Source organism: Trichomycterus rosablanca, chromosome 9 (genome assembly GCF_030014385.1).
Source record: "Trichomycterus rosablanca isolate fTriRos1 chromosome 9, fTriRos1.hap1, whole genome shotgun sequence".
NCBI classification, from domain to species: Eukaryota; Metazoa; Chordata; class Actinopteri; order Siluriformes; family Trichomycteridae; genus Trichomycterus; species Trichomycterus rosablanca.
Window position 1 is genome coordinate 10438014 of NC_085996.1, and position 19277 is coordinate 10457290.

Here is a 19277-nt window from a genome sequence, read left to right on the forward strand (position 1 = left end):
AGTTTAACCACAGTAAAGAAAAAATACTTTTGTGCATGAAGCAAGGATCAAAGCCCTTTTAGTTTATAGTAAGCTAAGATCACTGTATTAAATGTTTCTTCACTGACCTTTAAACTAGGGGTGCAAGTTTAAAATCAGAAGTTCTTTGCTTTAAGAACACAATCAGCAGATATATTTTTATTTATAATTATATAAATAATTTAGTATCTGTGGGTAAGAACACACTTCATTTGAATGCAGTTGCCACTATATATAAACAAATATGCTAGATGTTAAGATAAAAAACTGCTGTAGCATAATTTGCATGCTTACTCTTGCACTCCATTTTATTTGTTATGTCATTTATGTTGCTTAAACAGGCTAGTGGTTTTCGTTTAATAATTTGGGAAGCTACTTTTGTCTGTTTAGTTCACTAATCAAGGAGTTCTAACAATTGATAATGTCTGGAGAACATGACAGAATTGTTAATACAATTTTATTGAAATTAGCCTTTATGACCTACAAGTGCCTTACAAGTTTATGTAAACTTTTCATCTGTAGCTGATGAAAAGTTGACATAAGCCATTAGCTGTTTTTGTATAAAAATTGACCTCAGCCATTAAAATTAAAAAAATTAATTGGTGCACCTCTAGTTTAAACAGGTCAGTATATTATGACTTGTTGGCAGCAGAAACTGGTATAAAACCTAATTAAACATGGGCACCATCTTACAGTCTATTAGTTTATCCAAAACATGCCTAGTTTCTTCTCCAATCCCTGATTTTAGGGTAAATCAACCATCAATCTTGTCTTTCCTTTAACAGCTTATACACCATAGCTTATTATTCCTAGAAACCACTACACTAGTAAAAAAAAGTGTCACTGACTGCCAGTGTATGACTTTGAATAATGTAAACAATACTTTAATAAGGTCAATACCCTTATCATAACTTTAAAGACGTCTCTGCCCTTAAATACAACATGAAAAGTCTATGTGTCGTAAATCAAGGCAACTCAACTGATGTTCTAATCATGAAGAAGTTTCACAACTTATTGAAGAACCAAGTAGAAAAACTGCTAAAGCTCTAAAAATGGCTGTACGGTTGGGACCCCTTTGTCTTTTTTATTTACCTGGATAAAAATGATGATCTTGAGTAAGTTATTCCATTTAGGTGTTCATAGAATGGGAAAATAAATACTGTAGGTTGCTCTAAAGTTTTGCTACAAGGCACCTGGCACAAATTTTAATACAGTGGTTTTGTTTATCTTTAAGTTATTTACATTGATTTTAGTTTAAGGTCTTATTTGAGTATTTTCCAATGTAACAGTATTTTACTTGAGTAATTTTACCCAGTTCTGTCTGAATAAAAAAAAAATTTACTCAGCTTCCACTTGCTGAACATAAGCTTACTTATTTACTTGATGTGTATATATTTTAGAGTATATCTTTATATTTTCCAACCCTAATGTAAAGCCCTCACACTTCCAGCTTGGTAGCTGTTATGCAATGCAGGTAGCAGAAGGAAATTGGGTTTGAAAAGTTGTAAAGGGTGTTGAACGTCAGCTTGACTTGCTACTACTAGCCCTTTTAAAATGAAAAGCCTTCATGGATAAGAAGTATAACATAGTGGCTATGGTTCTGTTCATCCATTTAACAAATCCCTTCATCTAACCAAGCCACTGTGCTGTATGTTAGCTCTGCTCATGTTTGCTGGTCTTCAGCAGCCGTAATTCATCTTCCAGGCAGTTGATCCTCTCCATCAGGGTGGCACGCTCAAGCCGTGCCCGCTGGTCGGCCTGCCAGCTCGCCTCCTGCACCTTACGCTCATACCAGTGCTCCATCTGTGTGGACACGGCCTCGAAGAAGCACTGTGTGATCTCCAGCGCGTGCGTGTTGGCCCGCTCCTGCTCTTTAAACACCTCCTGGATCTTAGCCCCTTCTTGTTCCTTGGTCTTCCTTTCAGAGTGCCTTTTATGGTGCCTGCTTTTATAACTCTTCATCCGCTCATGCTCCAAGTCATGTTTTTGATCCTTTTGGTCAGTGGGGTGGCACTCAGTGCCTGGTGAGTGGATGTCCAAAATTCTAGTCTCTCGCAGTTCTGTTTCAGCCTTGTGGGAGTCAGGGGAGACTAGCAGACGCTCTTTAGGTCGAACCGCAGGAGGAGAGGACGGTGAAGACTTGTCATGAGTGACAGGGAAGCAAGTCTCTTGGACGATCTCTTTGCCATCTAAAACAGTGAGAGATAATAAATTTTAAAATTAGTTAAGTTTAAAATAGCATTTTTACTGGATGTTGAACAAAATTTAAAATGATTTATATAATGCCTTACAGATTGTCTGGTTAATTAATTTAAAATGTTTAGGTTATTTAAACCTGGTAGTAACAAAACTGGTTTGTTTCTGCAACAGTATTTTCCATATTCGTTTACAATCCCTCTCAGACACACTAGGGAAGTTACTATATAATTTGAAATATTGTTTTGGGCAAAAATGCCTCAAAATGCTGATGTAACTCACAGAATAAGACTGTAGGAATCATGAAATTCCAAGACTGCCATGGTAAACGTTTAACAGCATGTGTTGTGTCTCACCTGGAGAGCGGTCCACCTTAACCACAAAGTAGTGATTTTCCACCCTGTCCTCTTCTCCAGCAGCAACTCTTTCTCCTTCCTCTCCACGTTCAGTTGAGTTGGTGGACCCTAGGCATTGGGCACTGGTTGCTGTCCGGCCATCTGTGTGACCCCTTAGAACCATACAGTCATTCATGGAGGTAGCGCGGCGAAGAGGTGCACGCTGGGCATCTGCTGCCAGACGAGCCTCCATCCAGTGGAGTTTGGACATGCACCAGCTCTTCAGATCATTCATCATTGAGGCCTGGAGTCACACAGCATTTAAACTTAGGTCACTGGCACAATAATATTTGTGTTTATGTTATGTTTATCAACCAAATACATACACTTTATGGTCAAAAGTATCTGGACACAATTAGGCAACTAGGCAACTCCAAAACATAATTTCAGTTTACTTTTAGCCATTTAGATGTGAGTTTGTTTTGGATTTTGGATCATTGTGTTGTTGCAAAACTCAATGATACCTCAGCTTTAGCTTATGAACGAATGATCTTATTCTTTTCTGAAATCTTTTCCCATAGTAAGTGCAGTCTGTCCAGGCACACCATCACACTACCACTGGTCGTACTATGAAATGCTGTATTAGCATTTTCTAAACACAATAAGACCCCTCTTCAAAAAGTTTCAGTTTTGCTTTGACTGTTTATAGAATGTTTAGTTTTTTAGTCAGACAAGCAGTGACATTACTTTTGAACTAACATTGTTTTCTTCCTTCCTTGAATCTCGTTTTATCCTAGTTTATTGTATTAAATGATTATTAACATTGACCTTAGCTCAGGCTAAAGGTTTCACTGGTACATCCTTGAACAAATCCAAACTTCACCTTGTGGAATGTGTGATTTACCTGTTTCTTTTCACCCTCCAGACGTTCCATTTTGGCTCGCTGGTCGATGTGATGTGAACACTCCATCCTTTCTGCAGATACTCTCTCTAACATCATCTTATCAAGAGCTTTGAACTAAGACCAGCAAGAAACACAGGTCATTTTCTGAATTATGCATACTTATATGTGTTAATACTAGGGATGCAAATTTCTTTTAACTGATAACGAATTGACATTACTCGATAGTAAACCGATAACAAGCATATTGCCTATGGTAGAGTTTGGGTTCCTACATAATGATTCTTTTTACGTTTAGTAGGACCACATTTCAGATCAGGGTTGTCATAGGTCAGGTGCCAATCCATTGGTGGGCAACACACTCTTTCGCATTCACCCAACCACTTACTTACAAAGCAGCCATTTAAAGCAGGCATATTATGAGTACCTTGAGACATGTGTCAATCACATTAATGTTAATTGGTGTTAATTAGTTACCTGACATTTGTTCTTGCGGTCTAACTGCCCCAGCTTGCTGTTCATAAGTTCCTGAACTGTATGAATTTCAGACTTCATCACCTCCTTGGTGGCTTCCAGCTGGTTCTCCAGTTTGTTGATTAGAGGATCACACCTACAGCCATCCAGAGGGGCCTGCAGCACAAAAAGTTACAATTCAGTAGAAGTTACACTTCAGTTTTTCCAAAAAGAAAAAAAAAAACACAACACAACTGTATTAATGCATTTTGTGATTAATGAAGTTTCACAGATTTACCTGCATGATTTTGCCATCTTTATCCCTGTAAAGAGTGTAGAGCTGGTAGGCCTTGTAGCTGTGTGGAGGAGGAACTGCCCTTGAAGGAGACGCTCTTGATCTGCTTCTCTTCCGCTGATCTTTATATTTTATGTCATGGCTGGATACTGGGTCTGATAGGGATGGCTGAAATAAAACACAGTGAGATTAGGATGAGTTTATGATTATTGTTTGGGATGTTAGTCAAGGCTAGACTTAAATAGATTAATTTCTGTAATCTTAATCTCATTTCAACTATTAACCATAAGCAGTTGAAAATAAATGTAAATAATTTTTTTCAACTCAGTGTTGATTAATTAATGACCTGGTTGATGGTTACTTGATTAAAGATTGTAGTCCCACCTTTTCTTTGACTCTGTTCCTGTCACGGCTCTTTCTGTGCTGTGTCTCTTTGCCATTTGGTGAATCATTTCTTCTGTTCCTATGTCTCTGTGCAGAACGATCACTGCTGGGTGTTTCTTCTGCTGCAGACATACTACCCTAAAACCAAAAAAATAAAAATTGCTTAAATTGCTTTAAAATTGTAAATTGCTGACAATTCGCAGCAATATGTTCATATTTACAGGTTACTTTACATTCACATTTACATTTTCGGCATTTAGCAGATGCTTTTATCCAAAGCGACTTACAATTATGACTGAACACAATTTTGAACAATTGTGGGTTAAGGGCCTTGCTCAGGGGCCCAACAGTGGCACCTTGGTGGTGGTGAGGCTTGAACCAGCAACCTTTTGATTACTAGGTCCAGTACCTTAACCACTGAGCCATCACTTTAAGTTATTTTATCCAAAACAAATGAATGCAAATGCAATGAGTGTCATTAAGTGTTAGTTGTACGTAGGGCATAGTTGTAGCTTTAAAATAGTAAGTCATGTCTGTATAGTTCTTTAAATATGCTGTTTAATTACAAAAGCTTGACTACTAGCTGGCCGGGCGCCAACACAGACACGGCTAGAAAGAACAAGTTTCTAATAAGTGACGAAATGCGTACGTGTACACTCTTCTTTTTACCTTTCTTGGCAGCATATCATCCCTTGGAACTGATTGTGCTCTTCCTTCAGCTTTCATCTTGTCCCTCCTCTTTCTCACACTCCTACCACGGGAGAAGCTCTGAATCTGATCACATTTAGATAATCACACTTAGGTAAAGATCTGATACCCTGACATGCAGCAAAACAACCAGCCAATAAGCAATCGTAGGAATATTCCATTTCATTTGATTCTTTATTCTTTATTTATATGAAGAAATAAAAAATAATAAGTGTTCTGTACAGTGATTGGAATTAAAGTGTTCAACATTACTGCCTGACCATACTGGCAAACATAACAACATACAGTATGCTATTTATTTAAATATCTACTTTAGTTTGATTTTGCAGCACTATATGCAACATTATTCTTTTTCCAGGTAGGTCACTACTAGATCTAGTAAAAAAGAATTCAGAGTTTGGGACTACGGTGACTATGCTGTAGGACAACAGTGACCAGACATAAGAAACTCATTGGCTCTGCTGTCTGTGTGGAAATGCCAATCTTAGATGTCTGTGAGCTCATGTGCATTGATGAGGTGTATGCAGTTACAACTTCTGCACAATAACTAGATCCAACTGTTCTACAATACCAGCTATTGAACATGAAAGTTTATAAAATAAAAAAATTGTTCTGCTATAGGTCTTTATTAGGTGTAGTTGTTGACATTGCAAAGTAAAAACATTTAGGAGAAATAACAGCTCAGCTGCAGATATGTAGGTCATACAATCTTACAGAATATGACTGTAGTCCTCAGTTGTAACACCCACTACTAAATTCTAAACTGCATATGAAAGCAACAGCAGCACAGATCAACAGTGACTTCCCCATCAAAGGCTGTGTACTGTAGATTAGATTTCATGGACAAAAAGTGACAAAAAAGCCTAAAATCACCCTTCGCCAAAAAACAAGTCAGCTGGAGTGGTGCAAAGCACACCACTTTGGATTTCGGAGAAGTGGAAATGCAGTGCAACATGACAATACCCAAAATAAATAAGGTACTGGTTCGGTATGGAAGAACTTTATTTGCCTGCACAGAGCCTGGAGCTGTGGTGTGGTTACCTGTGGTGCTTTGGTTAGCAGTACAGCTATTTCAGGGTTGTTGTGCTCTCTAGCCTGGTCCAGTGCTGTCTGTCCCTCCTACATCACAAAACACACACACACACACAGACTTTAATTTTGACTCTATATTTGTACAAACAAGAATACAACATGCTGTGTACTGATTTCTGTGCCATTCAGACACACAACAATACTGATACACTCACAAAAACCACAAAATTCCTTTATTACTCTCTCTCTCTCTCTCTCTCTCTCTCTCTCTCTTACACACACACACACACACACACACACAGACACAAATGCACAAACACACAAAGGTATGAATGATAAGCCCATACATGTCTGTTTCTCCTTCAGACAGGAAGCATCTTGGTTAATATCACTTTATTTAACAGTACACTAAGTACCTTGTATTTATCAGGTAAGTCTGTTATAATTACACATAATTTCAGCTACATGCTTTGTAAATTGCTTGGATTTTTAATTACATAGTAAACTAAAACTACCAGGCAACACTTAGCAGAATTTTATAGGTAATAAATAATACTCTGTGCAAAAGGTGCAGGTCATAAATGTTCTATGGATTGTTATACCACTCTAAATCAGAAACAGTTAGGACAGTATGAAAAAATAGAAGAAGAATGCAGGAAGAATGGGAGAAAATAACACCTGAAACACTTTATCCCTTAATATCCTCAGGGCCAAAATGTCTTTTTAAGTGTTGTGAGAAGGAATGAGAACATTACAGAGTGTTAAATGCTTTACCGTCCCAACTTTTTAAAAAATGTGTTACAGGTTTGAAATGCAAGAATGGATGTGGAAAATGAAATGAAGTTGGCCAGCCAAAAGATAAAATATTTTGGGTTCATATTGTCTACAATAAAATAAAAGTGAAAGTAAATAAATGTAAGAAACACCGCGTTATTTAATTTGCATTTTCCATACTGTCCCAACTTTTTCTGATTTGGGGTTGTACATCACATTGCATGTACTAGATTGTTTATTCGTAATAAGGATTATGGTTATGTATGTGTGTGTACGTGATGGGGGAGCTTACGTTGTTCTGAATGCTACTGTCGGCCCCAGACTCGAGCAGCAGGCGCACCGTCTTCTTATGATTCAGGACCGCTGCCACATGCAGCGCAGTATCTCCCGTCTACACCCCCAATAGACACACACAACAACACAAAAAGTAAAAGTTTAACACATTCAGTAAACACATTTAGTTACACACAAAAATGACCTCCCTTAACTGTTCCTCAATCAACCAGTTAACAGGTTTTTCATTGGTTAGTCTAGTTAGCTGTGGAAACCCAGCCAAGCTTGTGGACACCCCTCCTTATTGGGGGTTCAGGTGTTTCAGCCACCTTTGGGATCCATTGCAATCCAGGCCTCTATGTCCATCTTCAGTGCCTGAACTTGCAAATTTTGATAATTTTGCAAAAATTGGGATGTCCAACAAGCTCAGGATCAGGTGCCCACATATTTTTGCCAATACAGTGTTTGTAGACCTAACTGATCCGAATGTAACATGTTGAATATAACATTATGCAATATGTTATAAGAGTTGCCTGTTTATTACAAATCCCTCTTTAATAACACAGAATAAATAATCTAAACCCCTGATTTAAAACCAAATTCAGAGCAAAAGCAACATGTAACAGTTTTATAGATCATTACAGATAATATATACAAACACAAAGCACGGAAAGATTAAAGAGCATTATTAATGTTTAATTAATTATTAATGTGCATTATTATTAAAAGAAACTCACCTGATTCCTCTCAGCTACTGAACAGAAAGCACCCAGAAGAATTCGAATCACACCCACATGGTTGTAACGGGCAGAGACGTGCAGGCACGTGTCACCTACCTGAGGCAAACACACATATACACTTACACTTCCAGAACTTCAGAATCAACCAGCACAGACAGAAATTAATATACAATGCCTCATTCAACCTGTCAACTGTATGTGTAACTACAAGCCCTTTAACATACTGCACAAAGGGAGAGCTAATTGCCGAACACTGTACCTCGCGGTCTCATAGAACTTAAAGCTCTGGACACACCAGGTTTTGCATTGCAAAATCCTATTAACATTTTCTACTTTTGACAATCTCACCATTTCCTGTTTGCTACTATTTTTTTCCTTGTGCCGCTTACACCACCCCCACGCTGACCGAGGAGAGCCACAGACTAGCACTGGCCCCATCCAACAAGTGTGAAGTCGCAACCACTTTTTTACATCGGCTAGTGGTCAGTTCTATCAGAAAAAGTACAGTCATGCTATGCCCTGTGTGTTTCTTCACTATTAGTGCCAATGCCTTGACCAGAAAGCAGAGGTCACATTTGCAGCAGCAATGAGAAGAAACCCTATTTGACCTTTCGTCTTTAAGACACAACCAACTGTGACTGTTTGGCACTCAGCCAGGTCAGTAGCACTGATGAGACTCAAACTCCAAAACTCAACTTCTCTGGGTGATGCTGCTGTGCCAGGATAATATTCCAAACTTAGAAGTCTTACTAGGAACTTCAGGATAGTGTCTGTAGCCCAGAGTTTAGAATTATTTAACATGGTTGCTTACATGGTAAATCATAATAAAGTAGCATTTTTCTACCTTTCTGTTTTACTTCATTTAACACACAGAAAATGAGTGCACTACATATTTGTTCATGTTCCTGTATTGCTCAGACAGAGCACACAAAAGACATCCATGAACTTGCAGATGTATATGAACCAAAAATTCTGGTGTGACCTGTCTTCAATATTGCTAAGATGTTTAATATCAATAAAGATGTTAAGTAATACAGATGCACTTACGTTGTTTTTAATGTCGGGACGAGCTCCTCCCAGCAGCAGAACCTTACTGCTTTGAGCATGACCGTTCTGACATGCCAAATGTAGAGCTGTGTTCCCTGCCTGACAGGAAAAAGACTTTATCAAAGACATATCTCTATACACATATCTTTCTCATCAATTACCTTCCACATTTGCAACTAAAATTTCACAGAATGCTGACATGACACTTAAAGCCATTTTAAATGTGTAATTCTGCATATATAAAGTGGAGTTGGGTAAATCAAGAAGGTCCCCAATAAATGTTTCATCCATCCCAAAGTTCAGGGCTCTGTGCAGGCACACCAAACTTTTTAAACTATGTCTTTATGGACCTTGCTTTGTGCACAAGGGCACAGATTTTCTGGAACAGGAAAGTGCCTTCCCTAATATATTGCTACAATGTTGGAAGCATATAATTAATTTCATATAATGTACTGTATACTTTTATTCACCTTTTAGCAATTGGTTATATTGTGTATGTGTAAATTAAATTCAGATCAGATGCAAATAGCTTCATATGCAGGTAAATGTATTTCTCCTCACAACCAAAACTCCCTTCTGTACATCATGTCATACATGTGTAATCCACAGCTGCCAAAGAATCAGACAAATCACGCAAATATGCAATTTTTAGTGAAGCACCTCATTTTGCATAAGACGGAACACAAAGTTCCTGTCAAGTGTTTTGCGCTGATTTGCATATAAGTATGGATTGCATATAAGTTTGGATAACTGGAGGCTCATTTGACTAGTAAGTGTAAATACATAAGGTTAAAATCCAGATTATGAACATTGTGACTTTGTGGGGGGTCTCTTTACACGATGACAAGACCTACAGGGCTACAGAAAAATAAATAAATGTACCTTGTTTTTAGCGTGAACGTTGGCGCCGGCTTTCACCAGCAGTTTGACAGACTGGCTGAAACCGTGCCATGCAACTTCATGCAGCGCTGTGTTCCCATCCTGTTCATTTAAACAGAACACAAAAAAAATCCCACACTGTGAACTTTCATTTAAGCCTACATTTTATTCAGTATGTAGTGCAGTATGCTAGGAATTCTGAACTCACATTTACAAATACTCACAAATACAGTGGAGAGCATCAGGTGCACTTTTTAATTCAAACTATGTAAGCTATGAGGTAGAGTGAAGGGCTTGACTGATATTAATAACAATAATATAAAGTTAAAAGACATTTTATGCAAACATTTGAGTATATAGGCACACACAAGTGATTAAATATAAGCCCCATTCCAAAAAAGATGGAACAGTGGATAAAATGCATATAAATACAGAAAGCAGTGAGTTACCCTTTGTAGGTAACCACAAAAAGAAGCGATAGTTACTGCTTTATATCCCTGTCAACTTCTCTGGGCTATAGCTCATCTGCAAAGGCATAATTAATGCAGAGGGTTACACACACATTTTGGGGCAACATATGCTGTGCAGACTACACCTTTTTCACGGACATCCCTCTTTGTTCCAGCAAGGCAATGGCAAGAAATATTTTGTACATGTTACAACAGTGTGGCTTTGTAGTAAAAGAGTGAAGGTGCTAAACTGGCCTGGCTGCCGTCCAGATCCCTCTCTCATTGACAACATGTAAACATCCATTTGTTCACTTTTTGATATGGGTTTAGCTATCAAATTTAGAATAAGCATAAATAGACGAAACAATTGAAGATGATACATTTACACATGTTGTGTTTTTATTTACATTTGTCCTTCCGTCCCAACTTTTTTGAAACTGGGGTTGTACTTGATTATTCATTGTGTGTGTCTGTATGTGTAAAATTCACCTTGTCTTGTCTGTCCAGTGCACATCCTTCCTGAATAAGAGCAGAAATGACATCACTATTTCCCACCACAGCCGCTCGGTGTAACGCTGTCTGATCACCCTGGTAACATCAGGTCAGCACAATACACGTCAGTGCATATATTTTTTGAAAATGTAAGCCTTTATTTTCAGCCTAATGCCCCGATTCTTTACCAGGCAAAGAAAACCATAATGTGTAATTGTTAGTGTGAAATTGTGTGAATGTGCTTTTTTATTTTAAAAAGCCAAATTTTCAGCTAAGCTTTACAAAAGCGAATAAATCAGCTACAGGGTCGACTGACCTTCAAAGGCATCAAAGCATCAAAGACACTTCTGCAATAAAAGCCCTTGAAGTTTTTTTGTACAAAAAAGCATTGGCAAAAACACCCACATATAGCTGCCCCTTAGGTTCTGGCCCTCTGCCAGCTACTACCCACTATCCAGACATTAGTGGTGCCATGTGTCAAATCAAATCAGTGGGAGCGTAGCTCAGAAAAATGCGTGTTGAGGATTTTGTTTAACATGTAACTAGCAAACATGCCAGTCTGTCAGTCTAAAAGAAAACAGAACAGCATGGGATACAGCAGCCAAAGGCTTTCAATTGTCTAAACCTACAGAAAGCTAAACCTTACTTACTGTCAGATAATAATTCTATAAGTTACAAATATTGATAAAAATAAATAGGGTTGATGCACAGCCCACAAATGAGCCAATTTTACAGGTTCAGGCACACCCTATTGTGCAATTAATAATACTTAATTCTGCTTTGTACTTGAATTTTGGTTACAGCCAGCTTTACATCACTAAGTAGCTAATGTAGTGCAGTTATGTGCAAATTATGTAAGACTTGACGTTGAACTCACATCATCCTGAATGTCCAGGTCACAGCCGGCCTTCAAAAGAATTTTCACCACCTCGATGTGGTCTTTATAGGCAGCCAAATGCAGCGGAGTCCGACCATACTGCAAACACACACAAAGACTATATCCAAAACTGGCACATGCACACTGAGGGTGGGTTGAGTGTGAAAGTATTACAAATCAGAACCATCCATCTGTAGAGATCAACAGCTTCACTCTCAACTCAAATTAAACAAACCCTTTTACCTGACAGCAAGAATCAAACAACAACTTAAATATGGACATTGGTAAAATATTGACATCTCTACTTTGCATACACCTATAGTATACCTAAATAATGCATAACATCAGTACCCAACATGACATACACTGTAAATGAAATAATAATGAAATTTTAAAACATTTAAATGACACCAGAGCCTCTGCTTGTACTTGTACTAAATCTCACATTAGCATTGTATACGTCTAGTCTAGTCTAGATCTGTCTCTCTCATCTACTTTCTTTCAACAGATTTTAAACAATGAGATAAGGGATATATCCAGCCTGTATGTCTGGCAAAGAGATCTAATCTTTCAAAGGACTAGCTGCTCTGATTTAAGTCACAACAGAGTAAAAAAGGACAATCAGTACTGAAAATAGAACCATCATACTACTTTAAAAGTCACTTTTTTGCCTCCCATTTAATAGTCTGAAGAACCAACTTTTCCTTCAATAACAGCAGTCAGTCTGACTGCTTTGGGGAACATTTGCCTGTGCTTTCTTGGAGAGTTCAGGCAAATTTCATGGTGCCTGCTCTCTTCATGTCCATTCACAGACGTTTTATTAAATTTAGGTCAGGGCTCCAACCTGGCTACTCAATGACATACCTGTATATCCTCCTATCACTTGAGTTGTTTAGGGTCATAGTCGTGCTGAAAGATGAACCACATGCATGTGTTCTTCAGGAATGTTAATGTACTTGCCGTCAACAACTTTTTCTTCAATCATGACTAATTACCTGGTTATCACTAAAGAGAAACACAACATAATGTCTCCACCACTATGCTTAGCCAAACATAAAGCTTGGAGGTCTCTCCAGGCTTAGTCCATTATATTACCTGTGATCTGCCTGTAATTGATGATGTTCTAAACCGTGGATTCACGGTTTGTTGGGAACAGTTTGGTCTCTTGGGTTTGGTGTTGATTGACCTGGCACTGGTTGGCGGCCAAATTCACCTGGCAGGTTTTAGGTGGGGGCTCCTCCCAGGTTTCAAATACAAAGTCACCATGGCTACTGCATAGTGACCTACTATGACCCTGAAGAACCCTTCAGTGAACATTATCTCTGTCCCTTTGTATTCACCCTGCAGCCAGATTCACACACACACACACACACACACACACACACACACACACACACACACACACACACATCTAAATAACACCTAAAACATGAATGGTATCCTAGCTGCTATAAAGCATTGCTGTAGAAATGGTGAGGTGTGTGATGTACATGTGTGTGAGTGCCTTGCAGGCATTTAAGTAAGAAAAAAGTCAATGGCACAGCCAAATATGAATTTAAAAAGAAAATCCACTAATACAAGCAATACAAGTCAATACCAGCACTATTTTTTGGCTGTTAAACTGGTCGTGAGTAAATAATAATGTAATTGAGCAGTAACTATTATGTAACTATTATGTTCGGTCATGACCTCATTAGGTTCCTGAACAAAGCCAGCTAAGAACCACAGCTGTAGAGAAAAAAAACCCCACTAAAACATCAAAAACTTTTCACCATTCTTTTACCACAGAGTCACTTTAGTTTGGTTCTCTTTATAGCAGAATGCCAAAGCAAGTGTTTGACTCACCTTGGTGATGGCTACTTTGGCGCCCTTGTTGATTAGCTGCACCACATTTTCGACCTGACCCTTGTGCGCAGCTACCAGAAGACGCTCGGAGAGTGCACGCACCGATGCCGCATCCTGCTGGCTCATGAAGCACGGGGGGCCAGGACCCCTCTAACTCATCTTCAAAAGCTCGGGATCAAGAGAGCCACTGTAGGCATTTGGCACCAGAGAAATGGAACCAACATGTCCTTATGAGGCCTGCAGATGGACAGGAAACACACCGAGCAAAACAGTGAGAGTGTGAAAAGAATTCAAAACAGGAAGTGTGTGATCACGTCATGGGATACAGTCCTGGTTATTTTGTCATTATGGAAACAGGGAAAGCATGTGGACTCTGGTAAATTATCTTAATTTTATATATCTGTGGTGCAGCTTTTTTTTTTTAAGACTTTATTTACTTGTACATCCCTTTTACAACAAGTTCAACTGCTAATATGTTCAATGAGTTGTGCCTAATAATGACAATAATGAAAAGATCCAGATCGAAAACATAGCCAAGCTTCCTAGGTCAGGACATCCTTAAAAATAGGATTGGCTTTTGTGTCAACAACTTTCACTATGACCTGAGTTAACTGGCATATCCTTCCAGCCAGCTAACAAAACCTCTGATGTAAAATATAGTGGTGGTAGTATCTGGTAAATATGGACAAGAAAACCAACATGACACGTTACAGAGAGAGCTCTTGAATAAAACCCCTGGTATTGTTTTAGTAGTTTGGATTTACATCTGAAAACCGACCAACCAACCCTTTATATCCAGTGGTTTTACAATATTATGCTTACATAAACACCTTGACATATTTACAGTACTCATCTTCTATGAAAAACTAATGTACAGTAGATCCGGATGTAGACACGTCATAGCTAGTTAGAGTGCAGAGTAACACAGTGACATCAGTTTAACATGTCGAAACACTATATGCCTGAAAAGAATCCCATTATAGCCCGGAGCAACATTCTATAAATCTCGAAACTCATAAATTACAGCCCTAGCCACAAGGTTGAGGGACATTTGATATGACTTCACCAAGCCTCTACTTCCATTTCTCCCTGAAAGAGGAGGGGGGGGAAGATGTCAACCAAGAAGGCACAAAAACAACAATCAAGCAAATGTTAAATTGAAGGGTGTTTTTTGGATGAATATTGTACACGCCTGGGTTTATCAATTCCAATTTCCCAAATTTCCCATTGCAATACCTCTGCCACATGCACTACACCCACACTAGACAATGGTGGCTACAGGCCAACACCCCAATACCTCCTCCAACACATGTAATGCCACTGGCCAGTGGTGGAATACTGTTTTACACAGGGCTTAAACACATACAGAGGCTCATCCTATGCTCTCTGTATTTCTTTGCCTTGACCAGACCTAATGAGTCACTGATACAATGGCAGAAGGGCACACGACTTCTTTCTGCAGGTGGTCTAGCTATGTTTTTTTGTAGTTTAAAAATGCAACTACAGAAACAGTAGCTCCAGCAAGGAGTGACGCTTAGTTGCAACCTTGTAGAGCACATGACATGTTCTGGGCAGAGCCGCAGACTCGGCTAAGCTAAAGTGTAGACATTGGAAGAACTACTTTTACTGATACATTAAAACAGTTTAGCTCATCTTTATTACTTCTATTAATTACTTCTTTCCTACAAAAATCCTATTTAATTATGCATTTTCCCCCTTTTTCTCCTGATTTAGCGTAGCCAATCTGTCTTCAGCTGCTGTGGATCCCAGATTGCATTAGAGTAGGGTACATTGCTGCTCACGCCTCCTTCGACCTGTGCACAGTCCTAGCGGACCCATTCTTTTCGCTCATGCTTTCTGCACAGGCGCCTCTATCTGCTAACCAGGGTCCTTACACAGCGTTTAAAGACCCCACCCACTTAGTCCGTTCATCCCACCCAGCAGACATGGCGGCCAATTATTGTCTGCTGCAGTCACTGCCAATTGTGCTCGCTAGATGGCGCCCAGCTGATCGGCAGCAGAGCCAAGATTCGAACCGAGGTGTTCAGAATCTCTGTGCTGGTGTGATAGCGGAATATCCCGCTGCGCCACTTGGGCACCCAAAGTGCACCAGGCAACAGGGTACAATTTCTTAAATTTTAACAAAACAAAAAGGAAAACACTAGGTTTATAATGCAGCCACAGACTTTTACACTTAATGTAGTTATTTACCCCTAACATATTATTTTAAACAGCTGTATAGTGTTTCAGTAGAAAAAAATGCCATTAATGTTTGGGGTCTTTCATGTATAATCCCTGTCAGACACCTCCCAGACCCCGGTGTTCCTTATCCCCTAATTTTCTGTTTGGAAGTAAGGCAGCATGTAAAGAGTTCTAATTATAGCAAAGAATAGAAGCCATAATGTACTGCTTGGTCCAGTGCACATGAATGCTATTGGTTCCTCATGTTTATTTCATGAGGATTATCATACCAGAAAAAGGAACCAGTAGTATGGGGTTTTACTACAGCTATTAGGTTTTAGGAGTCCCTTTTCATGTCTCATTCCATCACACTGTCACTAGTGTCTTCTATACAGACAGAGGAACCAGTAAATCACTTCCACACAGATAAGGTTCACCCTAAGCTTAAAGCTCCACATTCCTCCTTAATCACTTTGCATACATTTGCTGACCAAAGAACCATCTGTGATGACCATTCTTTACATACTTTTAGGTTGAATTTGTCAGATTTTAAGCAGGTCAATAAATGTAGAGCTCAAAAACTAGGAGCATTATCTCCTACAGCACTACAGTTTCTAACCCTGAGGCAGCAGTGTTCATGGCTCTAGCTGTGCAGCAGTTTTGTTTTCGTTCTACCTGAACATGTCTGAGCCCTCGAGTTAAAGGCATTCCTTCCACATGTCTAACATTTCTCAGAGATCAAGACTTAGTGTTGCCATGACTAGCATGACTAGTGTCAGCTGAATGCTTAGCTCTTATCTATCATAGTGTTTCAAGATCACACCTCAAAGTAGAATCTAATCCAGAAGAGTATCTGATCCTGCACAAACTAATTACATCTTTCACTGCTGTCCATTGCAGTGGAAACCCTCTTTGAAGCAAAAGGATAAAACACAAAACAAAACATCTGAGCTGAGCTGAACTTGTTTGCTACTACACTAGACACTTCTGGAATTTGGACTGGAACCTGGTTCTATGGATATATAAGATTAAAAATAAAGCTATAAAGGTAAGATTTAAATAAAAACAGAGGATATAAAAGAATCTAATCCACACTGTCAAGTATGATGGCAGATAATGTAATTTTGGGGCAGTATTCTTTAAAAGGTTTGGGAACCTGGTTAGGATAGGTAGCATCATGTACTTCTTAAAGTACTAGGAGATTTTAAAAGAAAACTGGGTTACTTCTGGCAAAAAGCTAAAACTGGGTTGAAGTTAAATTTTTTAGCAGGATAATGATTCAAAATATGCATCCACACAAAAATTGTTAGATGAGCATAAAACCAACCGTTTGCCATGATCATCCCAGTCCTTTGGCATGAACATCTGTTAGGTAAGCTGAAGAGTCTACTAGGCAAAACCAAGAACAATCACAGGGGATGATTAGTGCTTTTGTGTTGGAGAAAAAATGTTCATAAATTACACTTACAACTACTACTTTTTAAAATTCTGTTCATGCGATTTCCCTTTGTCTTCCAGTTTAGTCGTATCGAATTACCCGGTTGTCCTCTCCTCTACTGCTCCAGACCCCTACCCTGACCAATTTAGGTCATACCTAACACATTTAGTTGGCAACTCAAGCGCCCCACTTGTTTTTTGATTAGGGAAAACAGAAAAGTGGCTGACTGTGTAGACTATATTATTCTTAGTTTAACCCCCATCAAAGCACCACAGCCAGGGTATTGGAATAAACAGCACAAGTATTCATATGTTGTACTTATGGCGTCATCCACATTTGATCTGCCAAAAATGTAAAAAATTTACATTCACAGACAAAAAATCAGCCCAAAATTTCTGACTTTGGCCGCTGTTGTGGCCCAATTCAACTACTTACTTTCCAGAACATTCCTCGTATTTAGGACTACAATCAGAGTCAAAGAGAGAAATGAGCCCTAGAGTCAAATCCCAAAGGTGGGGTATGTTTTCATTCTGATGTGCCAGGCGAGACAGCACATGAGCATCTCAGATTCTTTAATAATATGCTAAAACAGAAAACAGCAGATATGTTTCACTGTAAACAGGCCTTTACTTAAACTAATGCCTTTAAATCAAAACTAAACAAAACTAATTAGTTTTATCTAGACCACCTCCAAACTCAAAGAATCTCAAAACAGGTTGTAAAATAAAGAAAGCATTTCTTTAGATAAAAACAAAGATAAACTATGGTAAAAATCTAGACCCCCTTGTGAACAGAAGAAAAATGGGAAGATTAAAAGGGGAAGGCCCCCAACCTCGTCTCTTTGCAATCTTGGCGAGCCACTTTAAGAGGCCTGTTCATTTGGTACCCAACCTCATACAATACCATGCAGGCCCCAAAGTCCTTGGGTGTGCTAGGCAACCAAGCTTTTGTTCAAAAATACAAAAACAAAACTCCCAGCAGTTCAAAAACAGAAAACGTCAGCCTGCTGGGCCAGCTGTACAGCAGATTAAAATCTGCTTTTTAAATCTAATATTATTAATACTGTATACAGCATTTTAATGGTGCTTGTAGGAATTTTAGACATCCTAAACTTCAATAATGTCCAGTGCTATACTTTAGACAATGACCATTTATTACCTTTTATGATGCTCCTAAACACCAAACAGGCATAAAACAAATGTTAGCATTTGTGCTTTTAATGTATAAATAAAATAAACCAAATACTGTATGTTTGATTTACAAATTGTCACAGAGACACAAATGTATTAATCATTTTAATGTTAAATATTAAGTCATTGTTTATAACGTGATGACAATTATAGCTATCTTAAATTGAAGTGTAATTATTCTAACAGGCCTTGGTAACCTGTTGACATTGGCAGAATATGGTCATGTGATTTTCATATAAAATCAATAAGTAAATCAAGAAAAAGTTTTGCTTTGTCATGTTTGAAAAAAGGCGGCACAGTGGGTAGCACTGTCCCCTCACAGCAAGAAGGTCCTGGGTTTGATTCCCAGGTGTGGTTTTTCTGTGTTGAGTTTGCATGTTCTCCGGGAGCTCTGGTTTTCTCCCTTAAGTGTGAATGTGTGTGTTTGCCCTGTGATGGACAAGAGATCTGTCCAACGTGTATGAAAAGTCATTACGGGCAAAAGGTTTTCCTAACACTTTCCTGCAATTTTTACTTTATTTTAATAATGTTTATTAACTTCCAGTTGGAGTTTCTGAGTCAATAACTGTAAGTACATTTGTTTGCACTTCATGACCCATTGTTACTACCCACAAACATACTATTGGTTTTAATTAACAGCAAACACATAACACAATGGTGCTTGTACACAAAAGGCAAAGAGGCAAATGGGCTTCTTTCTAATGCAGCATTTGACAAAAGCTCAGAACTTACAACTTTTGACTGTTGTACATTTATCCCTTTAAAATATA

The 19277-nt window shown here is 38.6% G+C and overlaps 1 protein-coding gene across 1 annotated transcript; it reads right to left on the reverse strand.

Annotated features, from left to right (window-relative positions):
* Window positions 1-577: 577 nt before the first annotated feature.
* Window positions 578-13864, reverse strand: ankrd6b (ankyrin repeat domain 6b). The gene is made up of 15 exons (XM_063001856.1): window positions 13699-13864; window positions 11854-11952; window positions 10974-11072; window positions 10039-10137; window positions 9157-9255; window positions 8107-8205; window positions 7389-7487; window positions 6332-6409; window positions 5252-5356; window positions 4583-4720; window positions 4202-4366; window positions 3928-4080; window positions 3454-3567; window positions 2571-2853; window positions 578-2207 (listed from the first exon to the last, which is right to left on the reverse strand). Exons 1-15 carry the CDS (start codon window positions 13822-13824, stop codon window positions 1672-1674), a joined length of 2292 nt encoding a protein of 763 aa, XP_062857926.1. The 5' UTR covers window positions 13825-13864; the 3' UTR covers window positions 578-1671.
* Window positions 13865-19277: the final 5413 nt, after the last annotated feature.